Here is a 12,008-nt window from a genome sequence, read left to right on the forward strand (position 1 = left end):
AGGATTGTGTCAAGGCACAGATCTGGGGAAGGGAACCAAGAACACAGTGGCCTCCATCATTCTTAAAAGGAAGAAGTTTGGAACCACCAAGACTCTTCCTAGAGCTGGCTGCCCAGCCAAACTGAGTAATCGGGGGAGAAGGGCCTTGGTCAGGGAGGTGACCAAGAACCTGATGATCACTCTGATAGAGCTCCAGAGTTCTTCTGGAGATGGGAGAACCTTCCAGAAGGACAACCATCTCTGCAGCACTCCACCAATCAGGCCTTTATGGTAGAGTGGCCAGACGGAAGCCACTCCTCAGTAAAAGGCACATGACAGCCTGCTTGGAGTTTGCCAAAAGGCACCTAAATAAACTCAGACCATGAGAAACAACATTCTCAGTTCTGATGAAACCAAGATTGAAGTCTTTGGCCTGAATGTCAAGCGTCACGTCTGGAGGAAACCTGTCACCATCCCTACAGTGAAGCATGGTGTTGGCAGCATCATGCTGTGGGGATGTTTTTCAACGGCGGGGATTGGGAGACTAGTCAGGATTGAGGGAAAGATGAACAGAGCAAAGTACAGAGATCCTTGACGAAAACCTGCTTCAGAGTGCTCAGGACCTCAGACTGGGGCGAAGGTTCACCTTCCAACAGGAAAACAATCCTAACCACACAGCCAAGACAACGCAAGAGTGGCTTCGGGACAAGTCTATGAATGTCCTTGAGTGGCCCAGCCAGAGCCTGGACTTGGCATCTCTGGTGAGACCTGAAAATAGCTGTGTAGCAACGCTCCCCGTCCAACTTGACAGAGCTTGAGAGGATCTGCAGAGAAGAATGGGAGAAACTCCCCAAATACAGGTGTGCCAAGCTTGTAGTGTCATACCCAAGAAGACTTGAGGCTGTGATTGCTTCCAAAGCTGCTTCAACAAAGTACTGAGTAAAGGGTCTGAATACTTACACTCCCGTTCAAAAGTTTGGGGTCACTTAGAAATGTCCCTTTTGAAAGAAAAACATTTTTTTTTTCTTCATTAAAATAACATACAATTTATCAGAAATACAGTGTAGACATTGTAAATGTTGTAGCTGGAATGGAATATCTACATAGGTGCACAGAGGCCCATTATCAGCAGCCATCACTCCTGTGTTCCAATGGCTCTTTGTGTTAGATAATCCAAGTTGATCATTTTAAATTGATCATTAGAAAACCATTTTGCAATTATGTTAGCACAGCTGAAAACTGTTGTCCTGTTTAAAGAAGCAATAAAACTGGCCTTTAGACTAATTGAGTATCTGGAGTATCAGCATTTATGGGTTCGATTACAGGCTCAAAATGGCCAGAAAAAAAGAACTTTCTTCTGAAACTCGTCAGTCTATTAATGTTCTGAGAATTTAAGACTATTCCATGTGAGAAATTGGCAAGAAACTGAAGATCTCGTACAACGCTGTGTACTACTCCCTTCACAGAACAGCGCAAACTGTCTCTAACCAGAATAGAAAGAGGAGTGGGAGGCCCCGGTGCACAACTGAGCAAGAGGACAAGTACATTAGAGTGTCTAGTTTGAGAAACCGATGCTTCACAAGTCCTCAACTGGCAGCTTCATTAAATAGTACCCACAAAACACCAGTCTCAACAGTGAAGAGGTTACTCCGGGATGCTGGCCTTCTAGGCAGAGTTCCTCTGTCCAGTGTCTGTTCTTTTGCCCATCGTAACCTTTGCTTTTTTTATTGGCCAGTCTCAGATATGGCTTTTTCTTTGCGACTCAGCATCATGAAAATTAAGATTTATGAATGAATTTAATAAGGAGCTACTGCTTTCATCAGCCTTGCACTATGCCTAATAATCATATTGCGTAGGCTAAGTTTTATATGGACGCCTACAGCATTTTATAGGCTATGCGTTACTATAATCCGTTTGGTCACATGTGTATTGAATCGAGCATCAAAGACCCGCAGTAAACCGCTACATTTTTTTCCTCAACAAAAAAAGCTTGCTCCGAGGGGAGGGATTCGAAACACAACGTTTAAGTTCACTATTGTTTGTGAGGCATCCATTTTAGCAGTGTTAAACCCAGGAAGCGATGATGACAATCATACCCTACATGACTGCTATTTTACAAGGCTCTTTTTATTTTTTTCATGATCTATGATAAACTTACGAGTTGTAAGGAACTTATTCATATTTTCCCCAAGAAAGCACATGGATGTGTGAATATAATAAAAATAATTGGGGGGGGGGGGTTTGTCATTTGCTGAAAATATTATCAAACGTTAGTAGCTTTAGCCTCGTTAACAGTGCAATATTGGCACACATTTTTGTTACAGACCAACGTAAACCTTGAATTTGTATGTTTAAAATATCCCTCTTTGGCCGGGGTTGACTTTCATTTTAAGAAATGCCATTGGTTGGTGGATATAAGGTCTAAGGTCTTTCATAGGCTGAAGTCGTGCCAGGATAGAATCAGTACTACCTGTAGACGTTAGCATAGGGCTAATGTGTGCCATGTTATCTAATGGGATCAGCTACAATTTAGCGTTCTGTCACTTGCAAGTAAATCAAGGTTTTTCAATGGCGGTGCTTTTTATATTTTTTTATATATTATAATTTAATGCTACTGTGATGCTTGATCCCCATTATCATCGGTTTCAAATACAATAACCAGTGGCGCCCGGGGTAGGTGACAATCGTTTCACCTCTTGTGGAGCTCGGCTTCTTCAAGTCGGACATCATTGTATACAGTGGATAGCGCAGTACAGCGTCTGTGTGTGTTGTCGCTGACTGTGTCTATTTAAGACTAGTGCAGAGATCAGCAGTATAGGGTTGGAGCCATGCTGTGATGACGGCTGGATGGGTCATAGAGAGAGTGTTTTTCTCCCCCCGCTGGTCCTCCAAAAGGTGACCCGGGAATTATCACACCGCTCCCCGTCGGTTGCTATGGAGACCTCCGTGTGTGTGTGTGTGTGTGTGTTCAGGCTGTGACTGATTTACCTCTGTGTCCTCTTCCAGAGATCTAGCTTGGCAGATTAAGAGTGTGTGTATGTTTATGGGAAGTGAATGTTCAGGAATGTCGTCGACTCCCACATTTTATCAGACTGTATTCATGTACCAGAGTGACTAATGGGTCTCAGAGGAGAGAGGGAGAGAACAGGGGAGGAGAGAGGGAGAGAACAGGGGAGGAGAGAGGGAGAGAACAGGGGAGGAGGGATGGAGAGAACAGGGGAGGAGGGATGGAGAGAACAGGGGAGGAGGGATGGAGAGAACAGGGGAGGAGGGATGGAAGAGCACAGAGGGCCAACGGGGGGGAAAGAGGGCCAACGGGGGGGAAAGAGGGCCAACGGGGGGGAAAGAGGGCCAACGGGGGGGAGAAGCATCTTTACTGGGGCAGAGTCCACTATGGGCGGGAATTGCCCACCACTCGGTTTCATTTGCGGTGGCTTTCCATACAGACAAACGGTGGGCAGAGCGGGTTATGTATAGCTCAGTGGGTTTGCCTGGGTTGTAGTCATTAAGGAAACAGTTTACCATTTTAAGAACTAAACATAAGCAAACAGACACTAGTTTCTTTTGGACGAATTCTGGTAGGTCCCTCTCCGTTCCATTTACTACCGTTTTTTTAAGAAATGTTTTGTTTCAGAATCGGCCTAATGAGTACGCCCCAGGGCATGTTCAATACAAAAAAAAACGTTTTGGAATGCTGCAGATAGAACTGACATGATTACTTGAATCTGAGGTTTTTTTCTACTTATCTATCTGAACATTTGCCAACGTTGTGTCCTGCTGAACGCAGCCCTGGAACATGCTTGTCCCTATGTGAAGCTAGCCAAAATAACAAATAATAATTCATTTCATTTGTAAAGAGCCTTTCTCACAACCAAGGCACACATTTTTTTTAAATGATGATGATGATGAAGATGATCCAGAACTGAGACAACAATCAAAGCTACATACAGGTTTCATCAGATCCGGAGGAGAACCGAGGTCCTTGAAAGCTTTTCTAAAGAGCACGTTCTTGAGCTCTCGATGGCGTCTGGAGGAGTCGCTGCCGCCCCGATGGCGTCTGGAGGAGTCGCCGCCGCCCCGATGGCGTCTGGAGGAGTCGCCGCCGCCCCGATGGCGTCTGGAGGAGTCGCCGCCGCCCCGATGGCGTCTGGAGGAGTCGCCGCCGCCCCGATGGCGTCTGGAGGAGTCGCCGCCGCCCCGATGGCGTCTGGAGGAGTCGCCGCCGCCCCGATGGCGTCTGGAGGAGTCGCCGCCGCCCCGATGGCGTCTGGAGGAGTCGCCGCCGCCCCGATGGCGTCTGGAGGAGTCGCCGCCGCCCCGATGGCGTCTGGAGGAGTCGCCGCCGCCCCGATGGCGTCTGGAGGAGTCGCCGCCGCCCCGATGGCGTCTGGAGGAGTCGCCGCGCCCCCGATGGCGTCTGGAGGAGTCGCCCCGATGGCGTCTGGAGGAGTCGCCCCGATGGCGTCTGGAGGAGACGCCGCGGCCCCGATGGCGTCTGGTGGTTAGAGCAGGTAGCCTAGTGGTTAGAGCGTTGGACTAGCAACCGAAAGGTTGCAAGATCGAATCCCAGAGCTGACAAGGTAAAAATCTGTTGTTCTGCCCCTGAACAAGGCAGTTAACCCACTGTTCCTAGGCGGTCATTGTAAATAACAATGTGTTCTTAACTGACTTGCCTGGTTAAATAAAGATTAAATGATCTGTTAACAGCTCTGGTGGACATTCCTGCAGTCAGCATGCCATTTGGACAAAAAGGTTTTTGTCCAAATGGAGAATTTCTGGTGTCTTTAAAAAAAAATGTCAGCTCATGAAACATGAGCAACACTTTACATGTTAGGTTTTATTTTTGTACAGAGCATTCAGAAAGTATTCAGACCCCTTGACGTTAACCACGTTACGGCCTTATTCTTAATATGATTTTTTTCCCTTCAATCTACACAATACCCCGTAATGACGAAGCGAAAACAGGTGTAGAAATTTGTGCAAATGTATTAAAAATTATAAAACATACCTTTATTTACATAAGTATTCAGACCCTTTTTTATGAGACTCGAAATTGAGCTCAGTTGCATCCTGTTTCCATTGATCATCCTTGAGATGTTTCTACAACTTGATTGAAGTCCACCTGTGGTAAATTCAATTGATTGGACATGATTTGGAAAGGCGCACACCTGTCTATATAAGGTCCCACATTTGACAGTGCATGTCAGAGCAAAAACCAAGCCATGAGGTCGAAGGAATTGTCCGTAGAGCTCTGAGACAGGATTGTGTCGAGGCACAGATCTGGGGAAGGGTACCAACACATTTCTGCACCATTGAAGGTCCCCAAGAACAGTGGCCTCCATTATTTTTAAATAGAAGAAGTTTGGAACCACCAAGACTTTTCCTAGAGCTGGCTGTCTGGCCAAACTGCGCAATCTGGGGAGAAGGGCCTTGGTCAGGGAGGTGACCAAGAACCCGATTTGCCACTCTTGACAGAGCTCCAGAGTTCTTCTGGAGATGGGAGGATCTTCCAGAAGGACAACCATCTCTGCAGCACTCCACCAATCAGGCCTTTATGGTAGAGTGGCCAGATGGAAGCCACTTCTCAGTAAAAGACACATGACAGCCGGCTTGGAGTTTGCCAAACGGGACCTAAAGGACTCTCAGACCATGAGAAACAAGATTCTCTGGTCTGATAAAACCAAGATTGAACTCTTCCACCTGAATGCCAAGCGTTCCGTCTCAAGGAAACTTGGTACCCTCCCTATGGTGAAGCATGGTGGTGGCAGCATCATGCTGTGGGGATGTTTTTCAGCGGCAGGGACTGGGAGACTAGTTAGGATTGAGAAAAAGATGAAAGGCGCAAAGTACAGAGAGATCCTTGATAACCTGCTCAGGACCTCAGACTGGGGGTGAAGGTTCACCTTCCAACAGGACAAAGAGCCTAAGCACGCAGCCAAGGAGGAGTGTCTTCGGTAGTCTCTGTATGTACTTGAGTAGCCTAGCCAGAGCCCGGACTTGAACCCGATCGAACATTTCTGGAGAGACCTGAAAATAGCTGTGCAGCGACGCTCCCCATCCAACCTGACAGAGCTTGAGAGGATCTGCAGAGAAGAATGGGAGAAACTCCCCAAATACAGGTGCGCCAAGCTTGTAGCATCATACCCAAGAAGACTCGAGGCTTTAATCGCTGCCAAAGGTGCTTCAACAAAGTACTGAGTAAAGGGTCTGAATATTTACTTATGTTAATGTATTTTTTTGTTGTAATTTGCTGTGGGGAGGGTAATCACTACACGGTAGTGCTACGGGAGTAGGGACGGGTACGCTAGCTAGCTAGTAACCTCCATGTAACATTAACAGAACTACGGGAAAGAAGTGCTCGGCGGGCGGGGGTGAAGGACACTACTGGTTTCCCCTAGCTAGCTAGTAACCTCCATGTAACATTAACATAACTACGGGAAAGAAGTGCTCGGCAGGGGTGAAGGACACTACTGGTTTCCCCTAGCTAGCTAGCAGCCGCCTCTGGTGTTTTTTTCCCAGGGGTTGGCATCCAACGTTGGTGCATCACTGCCACCTACTGTACCCGAGATGGTGCCAGCAGCCTCAATGGCAGCTGCCGTGGCATGTAAGTCAACACAGTCTGCAAGGGCTACTTCGAGGGCGCAGGGTAGGAAAGGAGGAGAGAAATTTGGCTCTCAGGCCATTTCCCTCCCAACACATCCCAACATTTAATTTCTCAATCCACCCATTCCAGCCTCGTTGCTCCATTTCCACTCCTATTTGAACCCGTTCAGTACCAAAGAGGTTTAAATAAATCAAAAACATTTGGTGGTGTAGTTGTCTTGTGTGGTTTTATTTGATATTGTATGGAATCTCTTCTGTTTCAAACTAATGTCATCATGGTTTTATAGGTCACGTTCCCCTGCTCTGGTGTTGCATGCATCAACCAATGGTTGCATGCCACGTCATTGACTGTGCTGTTTGGCACCAGATAGCTAGAATATATGTGGTTAGCTGATACGTAAAATACCTATCCAGGCGTTGTAAGATCTGGCATGTGTCGCAACACCTGCGCAGATGAACGTGCCCATAATCTCTCTCTCTCTCTGCCCCCCCTTCTAGATAATGAGACAGACAGTCCCACTCTGTCTGATGCTAAGTGGAGTCAGATCCTCTCCCCTCCGACCCACTTCCTGTCTCTGAACCCTGCTCTGGCTTTGACACCTGACCCCAGGGAGGGGGACTGTCCCCTCCCCTTCAAGACCCTCCCGGCCCCCGACCCGTCCTCTAGCGACTTCCAGGGGCCTGACTCCAAACGCCACCCCACTGCCAAGCCTCCTTCCTGGGGAGAGGAGAGGCCAGGCCGCACTGCGGACGTCCACAGCCCTCCGCTCCCCCAACCCAACATCGGCAAGCTGGTGGGGGGTGAGGAGGGCTTGTCTCCCCCTGTGCCGGCTTCCTCTAGCCCCCCTCCTTACCACCAGCCGGCCCTGGAGAACGGCTTCACCTCTACCAGCCCTGCTCTCAACGGGCTCAGTGAGGAACCCTGCAAGGGGACCCCTTCAAACCACCACCAGCTGCCTGCCTCCTTTGACCCACGTCCTGATGCCCCTGTGGAGGGTAGGGAGGGGGAGAGGAGCGGTGGAAGCTCTCACATTAGTCATTCACACTTTACCTATGAGGAGAGACTGGGAGGGGACAGACAGGTGGCAGACAGACAGGTGGCAGTAGAGGAGTCGAACCCCCGGTTGGAGCCAGAGAGCGCTTGGACTGGGTCACCCATACAGGAGAGGGACGGAGAGGAGGCTGACATGGCTGGGGGACAGTCACAGGACACTGGGGAGAGAGGACAGAATGGAGGATGGAGAGGGGGAACACCGGGAGAAGACTCTGGGGGGAAGGTACAGAATGGAGGATGGAGAGGGGGAACACTGGGGGAAGACTCGGGGGGGAACGTACAGAATGGAGGGGTGATGGAAGAACTGAGAGGGAGGAGAAAGGAGTGTAGGAAGTCTTCTCAGAAGGAGAAGAGGTTGAACGGAGAGCTGGAGAAGAATGGAGGTCAGAACGGAGAGATGGCTCTCACCAACGGCCTGGCTACCGCAGGGGAAGACGAGGAGAGAGGGTCTCTCACCCCTCCCCCCTCCAAGGAGGACTCCGTAACAGAAGAGAAGGAGATGGAGGAGAGCAAGCAAGAGAACGAAGGAAGTGGAGAAAGAGGTGGTAGCTATTTACCCAAGAAACTGAACAACAGTGGTTTGCAGCCGGTGAGCTTACCGTTTGGCGGGGCACGTCCTAAACAACCAGTCGGTCTCAAACTTCAGATCCCCCGGCCCGTATACGAACAGGTCCAGAACCAGCTAGCACCTTCTGCTAACACCGCCGGCAGCATTACCGGTGGCGGAAAGAACAGGAACTTTGAGAACCGTGGCAGTGCCGTAGTCATGGATACGGGAACTGTAGTTGCCTTGGGCGACCCTGTTGGTGGTGGTGGTGTTGTGAAGGGGGAGTTGCTAACCGGGGAGTCACCGTCGTCGTCGGGCCTGGTGGAGGTGTCAGAGAGCAGCCCGGATAATGACTTCCAGGCAGGGCAGCATCACCAGGGGGCTCTGCCCAGGAAACAGCTCTCCTCCCTGGGGGAGGTAGCCCCCGTGTGGGTCCCTGACTCCCAGGCTCCAGTCTGTATGAAGTGTGAGGTCCGCTTCACCTTCACCAAGAGGAGGCATCACTGCAGGGCCTGTGGAAAGGTGGGTGGAGTCTATACAGCAGGGCTTTTCAACCCTGTTCCTGGAGAGCTACCCTCCTGTAGTACCCTCCTGTAGGTTTTAACTCCAACTGTAGCCCAATATAATGGTCTCTCTCTCCAGGTGTTCTGTGCTGCCTGCTGCAGCCTGAGGAGCAGACTGATCTACATGGACAGGAAGGAGGCCAGAGTCTGTATCACCTGTCACTCTGCCCTACAGAGTGGTGAGTCACTAATACTTCAGGTCTAGGATCAGCTTACTACATCCCATTCAGAATTGTATCCATTAGGATTTAAACTCAATACCGGGTTGATCTAGGGGACCGGGTTGACCTAGGGAGATCTAGGGAGCTCTGGTCCTAGATCAGCATCTACTAGTACATCTTCCTTGGGTTCGGGTTGGGTGTTTACGTTTCCAGATCATATCTTGATCAAGTATCCTACATCAACCCGGTCCCCTAGAGCTCCCTAGATCAACCTGGTCCCCTAGAGCTCCCTAGATCAACCTGGTCCCCTAGATCAACCTGGTCCCCTAGATCAACCTGGTCCCCTAGATCAACCTGGTCCCCTAGATCAACCTGGTCCACTAGATCAACCTGGTCCCCTAGATCAACCTGGTCCCCTAGATCAACCTGGTCCCCTAGATCAACCTGGTCCCCTAGATCAACCTGGTCCCCTAGATCAACCTGGTCCCCTAGAGCTCCCTAGATCAACCCGGTCCCCTATATCAACCTGGTCCCCTAGAGCTCCCTAGATCAACCCGGTCCCCTAGATCAACCCGGTCCCCTAGAGCTCCCTAGATCAACCTGGTCCCCTAGATCAACCTGGTCCCCTAGAGCCCCCTAGATCAACCTGGTCCCCTAGATCAACCTGGTCCCCTAGATCAACCTGGTCCCCTAGAGCTCCCTGGTCCCCTAGAGCTCCCTAGATCAACCCGTTCCCCTAGAGCTCCCTAGATCAACCTGGTCCCCTAGAGCCCCCTAGATCAACCTGGTCCCCTAGATCAACCTGGTCCCCTAGATCAACCTGGTCCCCTAGATCAACCTGGTCCCCTAGATCAACCCGGTCCCCTAGATCAACCTGGTCCCCTAGATCAACCCGGTCCCCTAGAGCTCCCTAGATCAACCCGGTCCCCTAGATCAACCTGGTCCCCTAGATCAACCTGGTCCCCTAGATCAACCTGGTCCCCTAGATCAACCCGGTCCCCTAGAGCTCCCTAGATCAACCTGGTCCCCTAGATCAACGTGGTCCCCTAGATCAACCCGGTCCCCTAGAGCTCCCTAGATCAACCTAGTCCCCTAGATCAACCTGGTCCCCTAGATCAACCTGGTCCCCTAGATCAACCTGGTCCCCTAGATCAACCTGGTCCCCTAGATCAACCTGGTCCCCTAGATCAACCTGGTCCCCTAGATCAACCTGGTCCCCTAGAGCTCCCTAGATCAACCTGGTCCCCTAGATCAACCTGGTCCCCTAGATCAACCTGGTCCCCTAGATCAACCTGGTCCCCTAGAGCTCCCTAGATCAACCTGGTCCCCTAGATCAACCTGGTCCCCTAGATCAACCTGGTCCCCTAGATCAACCTGGTCCCCTAGAGCTCCCTAGATCAACCCGGTCCCCTATATCAACCTGGTCCCCTAGAGCTCCCTAGATCAACCCGGTCCCCTAGATCAACCCGGTCCCCTAGAGCTCCCTAGATCAACCTGGTCCCCTAGATCAACCTGGTCCCCTAGAGCCCCCTAGATCAACCTGGTCCCCTAGATCAACCTGGTCCCCTAGATCAACCTGGTCCCCTAGAGCTCCCTGGTCCCCTAGAGCTCCCTAGATCAACCCGTTCCCCTAGAGCTCCCTAGATCAACCTGGTCCCCTAGAGCCCCCTAGATCAACCTGGTCCCCTAGATCAACCTGGTCCCCTAGATCAACCTGGTCCCCTAGATCAACCTGGTCCCCTAGATCAACCCGGTCCCCTAGATCAACCTGGTCCCCTAGATCAACCCGGTCCCCTAGAGCTCCCTAGATCAACCCGGTCCCCTAGATCAACCTGGTCCCCTAGATCAACCTGGTCCCCTAGATCAACCTGGTCCCCTAGATCAACCCGGTCCCCTAGAGCTCCCTAGATCAACCTGGTCCCCTAGATCAACGTGGTCCCCTAGATCAACCCGGTCCCCTAGAGCTCCCTAGATCAACCTGGTCCCCTAGATCAACCTGGTCCCCTAGATCAACCTGGTCCCCTAGATCAACCTGGTCCCCTAGATCAACCTGGTCCCCTAGATCAACCTGGTCCCCTAGATCAACCTGGTCCCCTAGATCAACCTGGTCCCCTAGATCAACCTGGTCCCCTAGATCAACCTGGTCCCCTAGAGCTCCCTAGATCAACCTGGTCCCCTAGATCAACCTGGTCCCCTAGATCAACCTGGTCCCCTAGATCAACCTGGTCCCCTAGATCAACCTGGTCCCCTAGAGCTCCCTAGATCAACCTGGTCCCCTAGATCAACCTGGTCCCCTAGATCAACCTGGTCCCCTAGATCAACCTGGTCCCCTAGAGCTCCCTAGATCAACCCGGTCCCCTAGATCAACCCGGTCCCCTAGATCAACCCGGTCCCCTAGATCAACCTGGATCAACCTGGTTGACTTGAATCTCAAATATATTTTGATTTATTTAACACTTTTTTTTGGAGGGTTACTACATGATTCCATATGTGTTATTTCATAGTTTTGATGTCTTCACTATTATTCTACAATGTAGATGAGTAGGTGCGTCTGAACTTTTGACTGGTACTGTGTGTGTCTCAATCCTATACCTCTTCCTCTGTTCCTCTCTTCCCTCAGCTCATTCGAGGGAGGGTATATGTGACGGGTCTAACCAGAGTCCTAACCCCAACAACCCAGCAGAGTACTGCAGTACCATCCCACCTCTGCAGCAGGTCCAAGCCTCAGGGGCGCTGGCCTCCCTTCCCCCCACTGTCATGGTCCCTGTGGCAGTCCCTAAAACACCCAGCTCAGAGGGTAACCATCTCTCGTACACCCACCTGTGTTATACCATCTCCCGTACACCCACCTGTGTTATACCATCTCCCATACACCCACCTGTGTTATACCATCTCCCATACACCCACCTGTGGTATACCATCTGTCATACACCCACCTGTGGTGTACCATCTGTCATACACCCACCTGTGGTATACCATCTGTCATACACCCACCTGTGTTGTACCATCTGTCATACACCCACCTGTGGTATACCATCTGTCATACACCCACCTGTGGTATACCATCTCCCATACGCCCACCTGTGTTATACCATCACCCG

The 12,008-nt window shown here is 50.8% G+C and overlaps 1 protein-coding gene across 7 annotated transcripts in view; it reads left to right on the forward strand.

The window, feature by feature from the left end:
- Positions 1-12,008, forward strand: part of LOC139550080 (zinc finger FYVE domain-containing protein 9-like) — a 60,198-nt gene that overhangs the window by 19,804 nt on the left and 28,386 nt on the right. For all 7 annotated transcript variants that reach the window (XM_071360695.1, XM_071360693.1, XM_071360692.1 and 4 more), the window contains exons 4-6: positions 7,081-8,705; positions 8,826-8,925; positions 11,528-11,704. In XM_071360695.1, coding sequence (XP_071216796.1) covers positions 7,081-8,705; positions 8,826-8,925; positions 11,528-11,704 — 1,902 coding nt within the window. The remainder of the gene's footprint in view (positions 1-7,080; positions 8,706-8,825; positions 8,926-11,527; positions 11,705-12,008) is intronic.

The sequence above is a fragment of the Salvelinus alpinus genome, chromosome 23, assembly GCF_045679555.1.
Source record: "Salvelinus alpinus chromosome 23, SLU_Salpinus.1, whole genome shotgun sequence".
Classification (NCBI taxonomy): Eukaryota; Metazoa; Chordata; class Actinopteri; order Salmoniformes; family Salmonidae; genus Salvelinus; species Salvelinus alpinus.